Source organism: Schistocerca piceifrons, chromosome 4 (assembly GCF_021461385.2).
Source record: "Schistocerca piceifrons isolate TAMUIC-IGC-003096 chromosome 4, iqSchPice1.1, whole genome shotgun sequence".
In the NCBI taxonomy this organism is placed as follows: Eukaryota; Metazoa; Arthropoda; class Insecta; order Orthoptera; family Acrididae; genus Schistocerca; species Schistocerca piceifrons.
Genome location: NC_060141.1, coordinates 618,707,644 through 618,726,229, shown reverse-complemented (window position 1 = coordinate 618,726,229; position 18,586 = coordinate 618,707,644). Strand labels below are relative to the sequence as shown.

The window sequence follows — 18,586 nt, the reverse complement described above, 5'->3', positions numbered from 1 at the left end:
GTAGCTTGTGTATCAGTTGTCGGTTGTAAGATTCCTGTTAGTTTTCTGTAAGCACCAAAAGTCTTTTCACTATATTCTCAGGAGCATTGGATACACAACATTGCCCTTCTGGTTGGATACCGTAGTAAATTTCCAGATTAGTGCAAACAATTTTTTTTTCATCACATAGTGCAATCATTTAAAGCCCATATTTAGTTAATATGTTGGGTAGGTGCTCAAGTCAGAAAGGATAAAGTATTCCATCTATTGTGGTGAATTCACTCAGGCTGTAAGAACTTTCACAGTTAACAACAAAAGTGTCCAATACTGTACGAACTGTATGAATTGCAGCCAACTTATCAGTTTTTGCTCTGTTGTTCCTCATTTCCATGTCATTACAGCATAGAAGAAACAGAAACCTTTTGTAGCTCATTGCTGCCCTAAGCAGTAGTATTCCTGTTCCATCTGCCACCCGAAATTCTAGTACGTTAGGATGATGGCCTTTTCTTGTTCCATTAAAAAAAGAAAAAAAAGAGAGAATCCCAAACAGTGTCATTAATTTTGGGTCTTGGTGTCACTTTATTATCTCTCTTGCGCAAGAATTGACATATGCCTCACTGTGTATTTATATATGTATTTGTACAGTTTACAGTTTCATCAATTATTTCAAGGTCAGTTATTTTTCAGAAAAGCATGAACTTTATCATTTATATCCAACACATTTTTCTTTGGACCTGGTAGAAATTGCACATTCTTTTTTTCTCTTGGTTATTGACACTTAAGCACAATCGCTTTTACACGAACTCCCATGTGTATGCCTCACTCTCTCTTCGAGATCACCACCATCCTCACCTTCAGGTTCAGGTTCAGATTCACTGCCATGGTCCTCTTATTCAATGTTTTCATCACTCAAATTCACTTCACTTTCCTCCAGGTCTGAAAAGTCTAGATAGACTTCATTATCACTTTCTTAGAGTAGTTTGTGAATTTCTTTGTCTGATACATCATTTAACTGAAATAAAACATCAGAAGCAATGAAGTGAATGAACAAAGTCCAGTTGCCAGTATAATCTGATTAACATTTAATATGTATCTGTACAAAATAAAAAAAACAATAAGTATAGTTAACTTTCATTAAACTTACCGCTGCATACTGACCACTGGAACAAAGCTTGCAACTGTCACACCAGCAGTTGCGCATTGTACTTTTTACAACATTTGAAGCCTCATTGCTTGCAATTAAGGAAACAAACTGAGAAAGCTAACCAAAGAAACTGAAGCTACATTAACATTGTTGAGAAAACATCAATAATGGAATACACGGCACAATAGCTCAAGGTTAAGGTATTGATTAGACATAAAAGCTGCTGTTGTCCTTTCTGCAACAGCATGCATGCTTGAGGGTTAGTATATGAGGTGGAATAAATGTCTGATACTCTTGGTGTTTTAAAAGGCCTTAGTTGGGGAGGAAAGGAAGACAGAATAACCAGAAAAAATGAACAAGTCAAATAAAGTAAGAAAGAAGAAGCACTTCTGGGATCATGTGATAAATCTCAGCTTGTTGTATTGAACACTGCTTTCAAAAAGACAAGTGATGAAATTATACATGGTCCAGTCACATTAATGTGGCGACCACCCATGTTCAATATCAATGTGTAATAACCACTCACATACGGAAGATAGCATCACTTACAGTGGAAGCTATATAAAGATTTTTGGAGGATGCAGAAAACAATGCAGTCATTGTCTTAATGTGAAAACGGAGCGATTTATATGATGTCCAAAAGGGCATGAGCATTGGCTTTTGGGTCAAGGGTAAAGCACTTTCCAAACAACCAGGTTTGTAAACTGTTAACATTCCATTATGGTTAAAATATGCCGTGCATGTCAAAACTGTGCTATCTGAAACCAGCTCTGAGATAATAGTGGTCCACCATGGGCCATAGATGATGGGTGAATGACAGCTGCAGAGATGTGTGTGGGTGACTAGAAGTGCAACCATTGAACAGCCGGCTGCCCAGATGACCCAAGGGTTACCAACAGTATCTCCTCAATGACTGTTCAGCACATGTTTCATGCACCCGTGCTCACTGCTGTTCATTGATGATAAAGGCTGGAATTTGCATGCCTATACTGCAACCGGACATCCACTGAGTGGCGATAGGCTGTCTTTTCAGATGAATCATGTTTTATGTTCCATTGGATAGATGACCGTGTGCGTGTGTGGCATGAGACATTTGAAGCAAACAACCCTGCAACAATTGTCGGAATGGTCAAGGCTGGAGCAGGGAGCGTTACAGTCTGGGAAATGTTGTTGTGGTATTCCCTGGGTGATCTCGTCATTCGGGAAGGGACAGTGGATCAACACAAGTATACGTCTATCCTAGGGGACAATTTCCTTGGCACAATGGATCTTCCAATAGGAAAATGCAATGTGCTACATAGCTCGCAATGTATGAGAGTGGTGTGTAGAGCACCAAGATGAGTTTACCATATTCTCCTGGCCACATAACACCCCAGATTTAAATTCAATCTGTGAGACCATCTGGATCGGAGTGTATGCACCACAGATCCTCAGTCGAGAAACCTAGCGCAGCTGGCCGTGGCACTGGAGTCAGCGTGGCTCCACATCCCTGTCAGTACCTTCCATGACCTCACTGACTTTTCCCACGTCTTGCAGTGATGTGCAGAAGGTGATTATTCGGGCTTTTGACAGGTGGTCACATTAATGTGACTCGACAGTGTGTTACGTGGACAGACGGATGGGGGGGAGGGGTTCACAGCTATGACGGTTGCCAGTAGGACTACATCATGGTTGATGACAGATTTTGTAACCAAATTCTGGGCTGCAAGCAAATTAAAGAAGTCAATTGCACCAGTCATGTGTCTGACTGACACTTAATGATATTAATTTGTTCATGTCATAAACAGCAAGATTTCCATAAAAGTGTCAAACATGGTCAAAAAATATTAGGCTGCAGAGCTTGCTCAAGTGATAGAAATTAAAGAAACTTTAGAGCAGGAATGAAAGAGCAGTTAAAATACATACGGATGCTATGTTCCACAGGTGTGAAAATTCTTACAGTAGAAGATTTACTGTTGAATGGAATGGACGTGCTACTTAGCACAGTATTTAGGTTGCAGATAAAAATTGAAAATGAGGAAAGGTAATAGAAGAAAGCATTGTAAGCATTGTAAATGTAAAGTATGCAGAATAAGAAAGAATTCTGTTATATAGAAATTATGCAGTGTAGTAGCTTACAAGACAGAAAGATTACTCAAACTCAGCCAAGTCCACATCTGAACCTTTAGTCAGTAAACCAGGCAACCTGGTTTCCTGCACTCATTTCAGCAAATGCCAGGCTATTCTCGATGCTTCTCTATTTCCGATACAGAGCACAAAAATTAAATTTTAGAATTTGTACCTATGGAGTCTATTTCCTCTTGTATTTTTAAGAATTTTACTCTGCAGTAAAAGATCTTATACTCACTCGAAATACTGAAGTGGCTTGGTACCATTACATCCTGTACAGTTTCTTTATTGCTGGATAAAACGTAGTGAGTTTTATTTTCAGTTCTGTTTGGTCTTTGGCATTTGTTTTCGTCTGGAAGAATGTGCTGAGAGGAGACATGATATTTTTCTCAGCAAATTCTGATAAAGTGTGACGTCTGTCATTTCTGGTATCATTGCCATAGTTTTTCACTGCATAAGTGTTATTAAGTTTGAGTTCTACTATTTTGCATCAAAATCCCCAATTGCCTTTCTGTAGTGCAATTTTCCGTCTTTTATCAATTTCTGTAACTCTTTATGGAGGGAAGTCTCCTACCTTCTCATCTGAATGTGTGCACATTGGTGGATGGACTTGGATATTTTCCATAGAATATCTTTTGTACATTTTCAAAAGTATTCTGTTTGAGACCTATTATGCTGTTTATTAATTTTCTTAGCAACAATAAAACCTGCACTTATGAATTTCCTCCTTGCTTCTGTTTCATTGGTATCAAATATATGTCCTGATTTTTATTATATGCCCCCCCCCCTCTTTCTCCCCCTCTCCCTCCCCTGATAACCTTGCAATTGAAATCAGGAAAATTGTGACATGATAGTGTGATCAGATATATATATAGCATGTTTGTATGGAGGCATTTATACGATTTATATTAATGCTTGCCATGGTGATGTGTGCCCGACTGTGCATGTGCTGATCAGTGCAAGCTGTGTCCAGCCACTGCTGACTGCAATATGCCCTAATGCTTTTAATTGAAAGGTTGTCTTAAGTTTGAATGACATTTATTGTGTATTATAATCATATATGACGCTGGGTGTATCAGGCAATATGCAGCTTGAATCCACACCCTTGTGAATGAGTTCTGGCCTGTGACATTTGCTGGCTATGTAACATGCTCCTGGTACATCATTCATGCGTGGTCAATGTTTTGTTCAGTGCTTGCGAGGAAAGTTAAATGATATGCCATTATTGTAACAGTAATCATGACTGTGTTACGAACAGGTTTGACAGTGCTTTCTGGAACATGCCGCCGCATCTTTTTTGACATTTTATTTTTTGAAATCTTACGTGGTCCATAGGACCATTTTTATGTTACATTTTTTATTTTATTATCACAGTATTAACTAGAATTATTAATAGAATTTATCTATATATTTAAAGTTGTGTGTTTCATTCATGTTTGTTTGTTTTGTATAAATAGCAAATAATTGACGACGACCATGATGTTGAAATTTTCTAAAAGTTACGGCGTCAGCAGAAACATGCCTGCACTGAATTAATAATGTCAGTATGATATTTTCCGTCCATTGCATGAAATGGAAGTGATAGGGAAATTGTGTTCTGAAATTCTTTGTGTGTCTGGGTTACTTTGTTTGTGTACTTGGTTTATTTGTAGCACGCTCACATACTGCAAGTCAGTTACTGATAAGAGTTATATAGACTGCATACTGATTCCTTGATCCTGCAGTCATCGAAATACTTTGTAATGTGATGCCAAATGTGTCTATTGTATGCAAATACACACAACAGGGCTACGAAGAGTCAGTGCTTATATTACTGTTAAATGAAATTTTATTTTCTACAACTTAGGTTTTCTAGTTTGAATCAAACTTAAGTTGGAGATCTCTGTACCATTACATGAGAAACTATGCATAACACAATCCATAGTTTCTTTTTATTGTTAGAAAGAAACTTGAGTTGCTTTTCCTTTACATCTTTTACTTTACATTTTCACTTTTTAATTCCACAATTACAATTTTGTAGGAGCTTTGTGGAGTTTTTATGTAGGGAAATCTTTATTTTACTTAGGTTGTAATTGTTGTGATCATTGCAATGAAATTGTGTAATAGCATATGATGTGCTTTTGTATTATTTTTGAATTTGAAATATTTCACAAACAATCTCTTTTAAAAACTTGGGGAACAGAAAAATTTCGCATTACATTTAGGGTTTTGGCTACTTCTGACAGTTTTTTGTTATGTTCTCACACATTATATTTGCATTTCATTTACAGTTTTCAAACCCTGACTTTACTATGCCACTTTCCGAAGTGGTGGATACTGTGATTCAGAATTGCCCTATTGATGTACGAAGGCCTCTCTACAATAACATTGTGCTTTCTGGAGGTTCCACTATGTTTCGAGACTTTGGAAGACGTTTACAAAGAGATATTAAACGAACAGTTGATGCCAGATTAAAATTAAGTGAAGTGCTCAGTGGTGGGAGAATAAAGGTAAGGATGTATGGTACTTCATTGCTGTAAATAGTGACATAAGAGTATTTATAACATAATTTTATTATTCACATTGTACCTTTATAAAGCATTAGGCTACTTATTTAGTTAGCACTTAGATACACTGTTCTGCATACGGTATTTAGCCGGATTTGACCACAGGTAGTATTTTGACTATGCCCACATTTTCTGTGCCTCCTCTTTTTCTCCTTTAATGTGTTCAACTGTGAGGTTGGTTTGTAGCAGTGCACATGCCTTCCTATTAATTTCTGCATACGTAGCACATCCCTCATCACCTAAAAGATGCTGCATGTATGACAGCAATGGTTTTACTTAACTACTATTCCTTTTGCTAAGTAACTCTTCTGATCCTGTTCTGATCATATTATTGTGTCTTAAAATTTGTCCTAAGAATTTGTCGTATCTTGTTTGAATATGCCACCGGAGATATCTGGTTACCTATACTCTTCACAGGACATCTTCATTGATAATTCTTCTCTCTCCAGCTGATCTTCTTCCTTATGTAGCACCAAATATTTAGCCCACAGAAGGAATTCGTGAGAGAGAGATGCTCAGATTGTACTCCACCTGTACAAACTGTCCGAACAGGCTTTGTAAGGCCCAACGGTATCAACTGACTGACCAAAGTGTCATCCTCAACCAATAAGCATTGCTGGATGCAGATATGTAAGGGCATGTGGTCAGCACACCGCCCTCCACCGCCTGTTGTCAGTTTTTGTGACTAGAGCCACTACTTCTCAATCGAGTGGCTCCTCAGTTGCCTCAGTACTGAGTGCACCCTGCTTGCCAACAGTGGTTGGCAGGTCCAGACAGTCATGCATTCAAGTGCTAGCCTAGCAAAGTTAGGCTTTTGTATAATATAGCTTTTCTATGTTAAGTTCTAGCGATTTAGATTTTCAAATATTTTAAAGCAAACAGAGGAATGATGGCATAATTTGTTTAATGTTACAGAAACAACTCATGTCTATGCAATCGGCAATCAAAAGTGTTTTTGAACATATACTAAAAAATTACTTGCTGCTAGTAGTGTTTGAGGATATTAATGCACTAAATTTCAAACACTCAGATGGCCAAAAATCTTAAAGTTATTCCATTGCTTGTTGACTGAGATTGCCTGTCTCATTGCTTTATTTTGTTTTCTATTTGTTCTCGTATTAATGTTAGTAAATAATTCTTGTCTTTTGTGGACATATTAAAACACTGCAACTTTTAGAATTAAATGTCATTTACAATTAATTAGCTGCTACCAGATTCTTTTATAACAGTATATTTTTCCAATATAATGGAAGGAAACATTCCACGTGGGAAAAATTATATATAAAAACAAAGATGAGGTGACTTACCGAACAAAAGCGCTGGCAGGTCGATAGACACACAAACAAACACAAACATACACACAAAATTCAAGCTTTCGCAACAGACTGTTGCCTCATCAGGAAAGAGGGAAGGAGAGGGGAAGACGAAAGGAAGTGGGTTTTAAGGGAGAGGGTAAGGAGTCATTCCAATCCCGGGAGCGGAAAGACTTACCCTAGGGGGAAAAAAGGACAGGTATACACTCGCACACACGCACATATCCATCCACACATACAGACACAAGCAGACATATTTAAATATGTCTGCTTGTGTCTGTATGTGTGGATGGATATGTGCGTGTGTGCGAGTGTATACCTGTCCTTTTTTCCCCCTAAGGTAAGTCTTTCCGCTCCCGGGATTGGAATGACTCCTTACCCTCTCCCTTAAAACCCACTTCCTTTCGTCTTCCCCTCTCCTTCCCTCTTTCCTGATGAGGCAACAGTCTGTTGCGAAAGCTTGAATTTTGTGTGTATGTTTGTGTTTGTTTGTGTGTCTATCGACCTGCCAGCGCTTTTGTTCGGTAAGTCACCTCATCTTTGTTTTTATATATAGTATATTTTTCCATGATGACGTGTCAAGATGCTTGGCACCTTATCTTCAGATGTTTACATTTATTTATGGGTCATGAACGTAGGTGTGTGTGTGTGTGTGTGTGTGTGTGTGTGTGTGTGTGTGTGTGTGTGTGTGCGCGCGCGTTTTACTAGTGGCATTGCAGAATTTTGCAGTGGAAGGTTGTAATAGAGCTAATGTAAACTATTGTAAGTAAAGGAACAATGTTCACAACAAAATAAATGTAAACATCTGAAGATGGGGTGGACATGAAATTAATGTACACTCAGTAATGCGACTTTTAAGGGATAATTTGTTGGTGTGTCGTGTGTCATGGTGCCATTTGCCCTGTAAACATTAAAATCATGAGCACTATAGTTTTGACTATGTGTTAGGAGCACTGACGTTGCATCGCGTAATGAAACAGTGCGCGAGCTTAACACTAGAATGGCGAAAGTGGTCAAAATGATGCCTTTCAAACTTTTTCCTTCATTTTAATATCCAACTTATTTACTTTGTTAATGAAATCATATGATTTTTCCTAATTTTTTTCTCCTCTCTACGTTGATGTATAGGATTTACAATTCTTTAAATATTTTATCTGATGTACCTGTAACGGCGGGGGGTGTCAGTTTGATCCCACTGTAATTTATTTTATGAAGATATTTAAATTATCGGACAGTAAAGTAACAACAGTCACCAGTCATGCAGCGCAGTTGCTGCTCATTGTTGCAACTTGACATATGTAAATTTCAGTCTACTACATTTTTATCCTGTGTCATTCAGGTAATAGTCATTGTCAGCAAAACATTTTCACTCGTGTATCATCAGCGTGCACTTTGAAGAAGTGTCACATCTCTTAGAGAATTTCGATGTTGAATCGGAAATTGACTTCACTGATGAAGATAGTGATTATGTACCCGAGGCAACAGAAGATGAAGACATTGTGAACGGGAAGCAATTAGTGGAAGAGGATTTATATGCTGATCCGTGTCAATCATCACCACCTGCGTCACAACAGGCACAGTTGGTAGTGTCTACAAAGATTGTTTCTAGGGATGGAACCATATGAGAGATGCCAGTTTTTCATCTGGAAAAATGTCAGCTGTGAACGTTCTGAAGGAAACAACTAAACGACTCTGTTACCAGTGCCTTCCATCTTATTTTTGATGAAGCAGTGGTACAGCACACAAATACACAGAATCAAATGCTCGAAAAGTATTAAAAAGCAATGACTGGATTGTGTCACTCGAGAAACCTGGTTGTGCTGCTGTTGTGGGCCTACTTTTATCAAGGACATAATACTGAGGCACAGGTTTCAAGAGTTTCTCAGATATCTCCATTTTTGGTCATTGAAAACAGTATTCAGTTTTACTACACTGAAGAAAATATAACATTGATGAGCAGCTGTTACCAAGAAAAACAAGATGCAGGTTCACTCAGTTCATATCCAACATACCAGACAAATATGGTCTCAAATTGTGTATAAAAAATGGAATAGGATGCAAGTGCCACAAACTAAAATTTTTAATATTGAAATAAATATGTCTTAAATATTGGATGATTATATTAATTTTATGAAATTAATGTGTATATCAAAATACCTCTACAAAGCATGAAAACAGTTTTTTTTATGAATATGTGTAAAGGGAACAAGACTTATGTGGAAAAAGAAGTTAAGTGCCATCCTTTCGTCTTCTGGAAAACGCTATAAGTGCCTTACTAAGTTTGTGAAAAGATGTAAGTCAAGGGTTTATGTTAAAAAAAGATAGTAAGTCCATTGCAGTTTTGAGAACGTTTAATAACTTTACACATAATTTTACTCTTTCAATCCTAGGCTAATATAGAAAAGGCATAAAATGAAATTTTGGATGGTTTTTTGAAGCAGTTTATTCCGCTTCATATTTCATCGGTAAGTATAAGCCACCTGAAAACCAAAAACTGAATCAGATGTCTAAATTTATTATGGGTTTCTCAGCTATATACACGATATTTTGATTTTATTCACTTTTGAAATTCGTTATGATACAGTTGATTGTTTTTGACTAAATCAGTTTTATTGTAAAAACACGTATATATACGAGAAATCAAATTCAAAGTTATCTGCATGTAGTAATCGAAATAAACTTTTAGTACTGTACTTCTTTCCTCCAAGCAGTCCTATTCCTCATCTTCTTCCTACACCTCCATGTTGCAGGCCTCTTCATCTTTGTTCTCCAACAGGGCTCTGTAGAAGTCCTTGTATTCTTCTTTCTCTATATAATCCGTCATTCCCAAAAGATCATTCTTCTTTTCTTGTGAGATTTTGGATTTAAAGTGTATTTTTGGTAAGTCATGAATACCCTGTACATTGTCAAGATTAGCATCTTTCTTTAAAACATCAACATTTTCCAAGTTACCATAACGTCATCTTCAAGACCTAAAACTGATACCGATTTCACTGTACTAGATTCTTGTGGGAAATGCAGAAGTGGAAAATTTTGTAAATAGCCAGATCTTTTGTATATAGGTGGTCTTTAGCAAGGCCTTTAAAATCTATGAAGTCATCAGTATTCATATATACTACAGTAAAAGGTGTTGTCAGTTTTGCACTTGCAACTAACGCTTCAAGACCTTTAGGTGTTATCGCTTTCGTAGCTTTGTGTTTTTTCTCAATCACCCCAAAATCACGGTCACAGCTCATGTAGCTGTGTCCACTTACAAGATATTTCACATCAGTTGAACGATAAATTCCTTTGTGGACTAAATAAATAATAGACATTAATATTATCTGGTTTTTGTTTTGCACTCCGCAATTATCGCACCAATTTTATGAGGAAAATGGCCTCCAGTAGAAGCAACTTTGGACAAACAAGAAGCTATTTCATTAGCGCCACAGCCTCCAATACCTTCATGCCACATACACGTATAAGCGGAGCCATTGTCTCCAACATGGATTCCTAGATTGTAGCAAGATAGCTGTCTACAATAAAACATAGTGCTATGTGTAAGCATTGGAACAAACATAACTTTTTGTAGGTCCATGCACAAGGTTGTGTAAGTAAGCATTTGGTGTTTATTTAGATCAGGTGATAAAAACTCATTACTTGATTTTTTTTGGCTGTAGTGACTTTCGTATCTGAGGAATGAGTTTATATGGTATCTTCTGTAAATTTAAACTTGTGTGCATTTGATGCAGGTGTTTTTCGTCTTTTGTCCTCAAAAACCAAGCAACCTGATTTCTTTTTTTGTTTGTAAAACAATTCATTTCCTTTCATATATAGAAAAAAATTCTTTGAAGGTTTTTTTGCACACTTGTATATTTCTCCCAGTACCATCGGGGATGTTATAAGCAAAAGTACAAGTCTGCATACTTTCTGCTGCACTTGACATATGCGACCAATAGATAACATTTGAATATGATTCAACAAATATGTTCCTTGGCTTTCTTCATCAACTTTATAAAACTCCAAAAACAATAGCTGTTTTTGTTCACTGCTTATGTTTTTACACTTGTACATACAGGAGCAGCTTGCCTGTTGTGCTGGTGGTTGTTTTGCAGGTATCTCTTTCCACGACAATGTACAATCTCCTACAAATTTAAGATATTCACAAGTACCTTTACCTTTAATCCATATAAAAACAGTTTCATTAAAAGATATCTTACGTCTATTACGTGTATACAAGGAAAAGGGTGAGGGTGACATATATGTAGATTTTCCAAAGTCTTTATTTGCATTTTCAGTAACATGATATGTTCGATAGGCTATGATGTCACGATCAACGAAGCTTTCCAGTCCGGATACATTGGGTACGCCTGTACCACCACGTACAACAGCGACTGTTAACCATCCGTTACCGTGGGTAAACGAATCATTGATGTCGATGCTGAAGTTCAGTCTGCAACCACAAAACACTGCAGGTCCGTCCAATAGAGAGTGTGCAGCGACAGATTTGATGGTATTCTTTTTCTTGTCGGCGGCAGATGTGGTCATTTCGACGTCTTCAATTGTTTTATATATAGTCTGTCTTGCACGGCGACGGCGACTATATCTTCTGTATGGCATCTTGGCAGCGTTCAATGCAGTTACGAACAATCACCTTCTTCCTAACAGGCTTTTCCATTTTCTGGTTGGCACACTAAACACACAACCGGAGAATGCTCTAAAACGCACATGTGAAACGACGGAAATCAGTGCCATGTCAATGTACTGTCACCAACTAAAGCAACTGTGTAGCTGAGGCACATATAACATGGCGGTGGCACTTACATCCCTTCCCGCCTCAGCCCTGCTGGCACTTGCACAGTGCTGCTATCTTCAAACTGCTCTTGAAACTAGTAGGAATTTTTCTGGCACTTGCAACTTTTTCTCGTTTCATTATGATTGGCTTATGCAACCCTTTTACCATAAGTCTTTTTTTAATTTTCGGCACTTACATCCTTTTCCATTTTTCTTACTCAATTCTGGTTGGCTGTCGATTTAATGACAAAGCATATATGTAATGCTTTCCCATACCTCGGCAAAGAGGACACGCATGAAGAGAAGCAGCCACTTTGAGCACATGTCGTTCTGTGTCCCATGGAGCTATTTGTAAATCAATGAATAAATGTAATGACAGTCAACTTCTTTGCGTCTCTGCAACTTGCTAAGAAACTCATAGGAAAGAAAACTTCATTAGTTGGTACAGTGAACAAGATCTGTCATGAAATCCCTGGTGAAGTAAGGAAGGCCAATTCTGAAATACACTAGACACTATGTACTATAGTGACAACACAGACTGCACCATGATGGTATACAAGGAAAGAAGAAACCTGAAACCATTATATTCTACAATGCAACTAAGTATAGGGTGGATGTGGTTGAGCAAGTGACCAGTAAATATACTACAAAGGCTGCATGTAGAAGGTGGCCAGTGCATATAGTCTGCAGTATCTTGGGCATGGCAGCAGTGGATGTGTGGGTCATCTACAACATAATAATGAACAAGAAAATTAAAAGGAAGTACTTCATACTTCATCTAGTGAACTCAAGGGAACAAAAGAACATCAGGCAAAGGAAGAGGATACGAGACTGAAATCACGTAGAAAGTGTAGGAAGTGCCCAATAAGCCTCTGAAAGGGTAACAAGACCACCAAAAACTGTGTAAAGTGCCACAAAGCCATGTATGGAAAATATGTGCGTAAAACAGAAATCACCTGTGCTAAGTGTGTCTAGCAGATTCCAGTGACTTGAGAGAAAAGTAATACAAAGCTGTGTGTAGGAAATAAGCGAGAGTAATGGACCAAATATACTGAATGTTTCTGGAAGGTTGTACAAATAGTTAATAAATGAAAATCTATAGTTAAGGAAACTTATTAGCAACAATAAATTTATCAGATATTTTATTGTTGAAGCAAATAAGTAACTAATAATTATTGTTACTAGACAAAATGTACGGATTAGCAAACACTAAAACTCAGATATGAAAATATTACACGTGGGGTCAAAATGTCCCCTTTTCGCCATTTTAAGGTGGTCAGAAAATCTGCCATTCTAGTCTTCAGTGAGTATGTTAATCCACCTATTAGGTCACCAAAGGTTGCCGTTGTCTGTTCTAAGGCTTCTAGCCATTGTCTCTCTTGTCTTCTTATCATCCAAGTTTCACACCCATATAGGACCACACGCCAAACAAATTCTTTCATGATCTGTTTGCATATTTCCAGACTGACGTTGGTCCTGGTGAGGTATGTTCTTCCTCAAATTAAATGCAATTTTGGCCTGCTGTTCTGTGTTCACAATTTCTTGCTAGCTTCTACCATCCCTTGTGATACTGCATCCCAAATAGATAAATTCCTCTATCGCTTCTAACTCCTTTCATCTAGTCCTCATTATTATAGGTTCATATTCTTTTTCATTACAGTATACCATCGCTTTAGCCTCTCTCTCATTTATTGTCATAACATACTGATTACCAAAATTCTTTTTTATTATGCTGACGAACTTCTACAGTCTTTGGTTTCCATGATGGCAGCAATGTCATCCGCATAATGCAGCACATCCATTAATTTTGGGCTCCAAACCATCTGTTTCATGAACTGGGTGTTTAGTTTCCTGGATGTAGACCTGTGAATATAAGAGGAGAGATACCATCTGTGCATTACCCTTTTTCTAATTTCTGTTCCTTGTTCCTAATCACAGCCACTTTGTTCTAATAGAATCTGAGTATCACCAGCATGTTTTCGTATTTTAGACCAGTTTCTTCAGCACTAGCATCTTGTCACCTGGTAACGTTATCACAAGTATTTTTGCAGATCTAAAAGAGCAATATAAGTTGGTTTATTTTTCTGTAATTGCTTTTTGATAAGACGTCTCAGTGCCAGAATGGCCACTATTGTTCCTAATCCCTTCCTGAATCCAAACTCATCTTTAATTAGCGTACCCTCCACCTTGTCTTCCACTCTCCTCAGAATTTTTTATGCATGTGATATTAGGTGCAAGTTTTGGTACTGCTAAGTTTTGTAGCTGTCACCTTTTTCAGTATGGGAAGCATGATGCATTTTTGGAAGTCAGGTTATATCTCCTGTGTTATAGAAGGATCTGATAAATTTCAGCAGAATTATTTTCGTGCTGCCACCAATATCTCGTGATTAGTGCTGCAGGAATGTCATCAGTGCCCATTGCTTTTGCTCCATCATAGGTTTTTAAGAGCTTCCTTAAGTTTTTCTTGCAGAATGCCATCTCCTTTTTAATCTTCATCTGCTTCATCTTCATTTCTTGTTAAATTATTTGATAAGTGTTCTGACATATGGTTAATCAATTTATTCTTTCTTTCTCTTCAAAAACAGCATTTGTCCCTCACTTGTTTTCTACTTTACTCAAAACTGTTTTCTTCCATGTTTCCTCAAGGATAGGTTCTTTTGTCGTATTATCAAGTAGGATGAAGCAGAGAGAGAGAGAGAGAGAGAGAGAGAGAGAGAGAGAGAGCAGTTCACATTGATTATCTGCATTGTTCAGCTTAAAATTTGTACAATTTCATCTTGCGTAATATCTTATATTCTTTTAGATGTGATGCTTTGTAAAACAGAGCCTCAAACATCCCATTCCTGATAGTTCAAGGCTATTATACTAAGGTGAACCACAAATATCTTTTGATATTGCTCTAAAAATTTATGCAATTTTTTTTACCATATTCTAAGTATCTCTTTCCCTTTGTTTTTTTCAGCCAAAACCTATAGACGTGCAAGTGGTGTCACATCACATGCAGAGATATGCAGTTTGGTTTGGCGGAAGCATGCTTGCATCCACAGTATGTATATTTTCAATGTGATTTGGCCCAGTTCTGTTCTTGCACAAAGAAAATGTACTTGCTGCAAATTCTGTTATGGAAAGTAAAACAATTGTTTTTAATGTAACAACAGTAGATGGGGTGATGTGTTGCAGCAAATGATTTAGTAATTATGCTGTTACAAAAAATTTTCTACCAAGAGTTATGTCTTAACAACTTTTAGCTTCATTCAAAGTTTAGTGAACACCAGTTTGCAAGTAATTTAAAGTGAATGAGATTGTTATTTGTAATTTGTATTTGTAAGGCCATGAGATATTTCAACAATAGAATCAATCGTCAACATGTTCAGGTACACACCTTAATCAAGTTTATTATTTATTTATTTATTTATTTATTTTTGATCTGATCAGTGCGGGATGTGTTAAAAAAATTCATTCACTTTCACAAGACTGTACCTTTTACATGAATGACGATAGAAACTCTGCATAAATTTTAACTTACGTTTAGAGTTACATAATTTTTATTTACAGAAAAAGGTCAGCTTTGCAAGAGTAAAACTTCTACCTGCTTGCACGCACAACTTTGGAGTACATTCTGCAATTATGTTTAGAGTCATACTTTTCATTTTCTTTTCTTAAATTTTCAGTGAGCTTTACACCGGACATTTACCAAACTTTCAGGCTGTAATCAGACTCATCCCATATTTTTGCTAGCATGTCTATAGTTAATTCATTCACTGCTATTGCTTTGCATGTCATAATTCACCCAAAGTTCTTGGAAGAGGAGAGCCAAGCACAGGTTTGTACTTAACAACCAACTATTTATCTTCAAACTCTTGGTTGTATCACCAAATACTTTGAGCTGTAGGAGGTGCAGTGCCATACTCTCGTTGAAGTCGGCCAGGCCAATTGTAACTGAAATTACTACTGTTGAAGTGAAGAAGCAAAATGCCTTTTGTTGCTGTGTTGTTGATATATCAATTTATCACACATTGGGTATGTAATGAACAAAGGAGTGGGTGAGCTACCTAGTTGCACTAGGTAGACCCCTCCTGGCAACCACATAAGCAGGCAACATACAACTGGTGCCTTTGCTTTGTAAGCCAAAGTTTACCCCAAGTTTTTTGTATCTTTTCGAACCAAGTCCTCCTTCAAAAGTGGATCACTCACACATTCACACAACAACAACAACAACAACAACAACAACAACAACTCACACAAACATGGCCACTATCTCCAGGCACTAATTGCCAGTTACAACTGTGTCTGATGTGAGGAGCAGGTGGGGTGAGGGTTAGAGACGAGGAAAAGACTAGTAGGAGTGTTATGAATAAAAATCATGTAGAATGGGATCAGGAAAGCAGATAGGTGGTTGGAGGACAGGGACTAGCAAAGGTTTAGGCTTGGGGGGGGTGGGGTTACAGGAACAAAGGATGTTTTGTAGGGAGAGTTCCCACTTGCGCAATTCAGAAAAGCTGGTGTTGGTAGAAAAAATCAAAATTGCACAGGTTCTGAATCAAGTCATTCAGATGATGAAGCACATGGTGTTGGGGAGCACATTCAGCAAATGGGTAGTGCAGCTATCTCTTCACACTCAGGTTCTAGATCCCATGGCTGCTTTCATAGATGATCCTGCCTTTGATTGGGTAGGAGATGCCAGTGACAGGAATGGAGTATGTGGTAGTGGGAGGATGTATGGGACACCTATCCATCTCACAATGATATTCTGCCACCCACCCAACCTATAACAATCCTTGGCCATCCCTACTCCACCCCTGCTTCCAACCCCTTGCAGTATGGCTCATATCTCTGTAATAGACCTTTCACATATATATTTATTTTTTCAAACTTTTTTCACAATGTTGCATTAGTTACTCCAACCTGTCTGCAATGTAAATCTCCACCAGTGAACTGAACAAGTTAACAATGGTAGTTTTGAGTGCCTCTTGAGCTTCAAACTATTGTCCACCAAGCCATTGTTTTAACTACTTGATGTTCTGTGTTGATTGATAAGCATTTTTGGTACTCACCTTACATGTAATTTGGAATATCTGACTATGTCCATGATGTAAACAATGGTGTGTGAAGCATGAGGAAATTCATCAGCTGGAGAACCAACTGTGAATCATCAACCAGAGTACGGTTTTTTTTCCATTTGTTGCATAATGTCACTGCCACTCTGCTTTTCATTACAAACATATCTACTGCAAGATTTAAAGTTCAAGCATCATTGCCTAACCTTTCCATAACTCATAACTTGCAGGAGCAACTATTTTGAAAGCTATTGTTAAATGATTTCACACACAGTCAGATGAGTAATGAATCAAAACATTGACTCAGTGGGTTTATAAATTATCATTCTATGGCATGTATTATTGTGAGCTGCCAGTATTTAAATATACACAAAGGGCCCTTACTTTTCAAACACACCTCCTACAAGACCTTACTGGAGGTGAGGTGAGAGAGGTGCTAAGTGACCAAAACATAAATCTTATGTGTGAATTTTTAGTATTTATTCTTCTAACCATGTCGTATTCATCCTCTGTAATTATCATTTTTATATTATTGTTGTTGTACTTGGTTCAAAGACTCAATTGATGCAGATTTCCATGGTATCTATGCTATGCAAGCATCTTCATCCACATCTACTTTGATCTACTTACTGAAAACAAGCCTTAGTGTCCCTCTACAATTTTTGCTCACCACGGTTCCTTCCATTACCAAATTTAAGATTCTTGATACCTCAAGCTGTGTCCATAATGTAGTCAAGTTGTGCCATAAATTTCTTTTCTCCTCGATGTGATTCAGTGGCTTCTTATTAGTTCTATTCAGTAAATAAACACATCTTATAAAATTATCTAATCTTAAGAATTCTTCTGTAGAACCACATTTCTAGTTTCTTTTGCCTTCTTTTCTTAACTGTTTATCATCCATGCTTCACTTTCTGTGCAAGACAACAGAAAAGCCTTCCCTGCATTTAAAATTGTATTTGATGTTACAAAATTTTTGTTTTCCAGCAATGCTTCTCTCCCCCAATGCACTTTATATCCTTTCTACCTTGGGCATTGTCAGTTATTTTGCTGCCAAAATAGCAAAACTCCTCTCATTTTCTAATTCAATTCTGTCATCACATACTTCAGTGCAACTATGCTCCACTACTTTTTTGTGTTCATTTTATGACCTCTTTTCAAGACATTGTCCATTCTGTTCAACTTATCTTCCAACATCTGTGCTGTCTATGATAGCATTACAATGTCATCAGCAAACAAAATTTTTGTTTTATTTATTCTTCCAAAACTTAAATTCCCTTATCATATTTCTCTTTGGTTTTCTTTACTATTTCTGCAATGTACAGATTAAATATTGGGGTAGGTTGGAACCCTGTCACACACTCTTCTCAACTATTGTTTCCCTTACGTGTACGCCAACTCTTATTCTGTATTCTGTGTAAGATTCGTGTATAAGGTAACTTTCCACTTTTTGTTTTTTATGCTTGCTATCTCCAGAAGTTCAAAGAGTGTCCCAGTCAGCATTGTAACGAACTTTCTCTTGGTCTACAAATGCTGTAAATGTAGGTTTGCTTTTGTACAGTCAGATCAACTTTAGGACCAGTACTGCCTCACATTTTTCTGGAAGGCAAACTGATCATCCCCAGGGTTGGACTTAACCATTTTTTTTCCACTCATCTGTAAATGATA

At 37.4% G+C, this 18,586-nt stretch overlaps 1 protein-coding gene across 1 annotated transcript in view; it reads left to right on the top strand.

Annotated features, from left to right (window-relative positions):
• The window catches only part of LOC124796089 (actin-related protein 3), a 90,305-nt gene that overhangs the window by 57,287 nt on the left and 14,432 nt on the right, over positions 1-18,586 (top strand). Inside the window, exons 6-7 of the mRNA XM_047260174.1 lie at positions 5,503-5,721; positions 14,827-14,910. Of these exons, the coding sequence (XP_047116130.1) occupies positions 5,503-5,721; positions 14,827-14,910 (303 nt within the window). The remainder of the gene's footprint in view (positions 1-5,502; positions 5,722-14,826; positions 14,911-18,586) is intronic.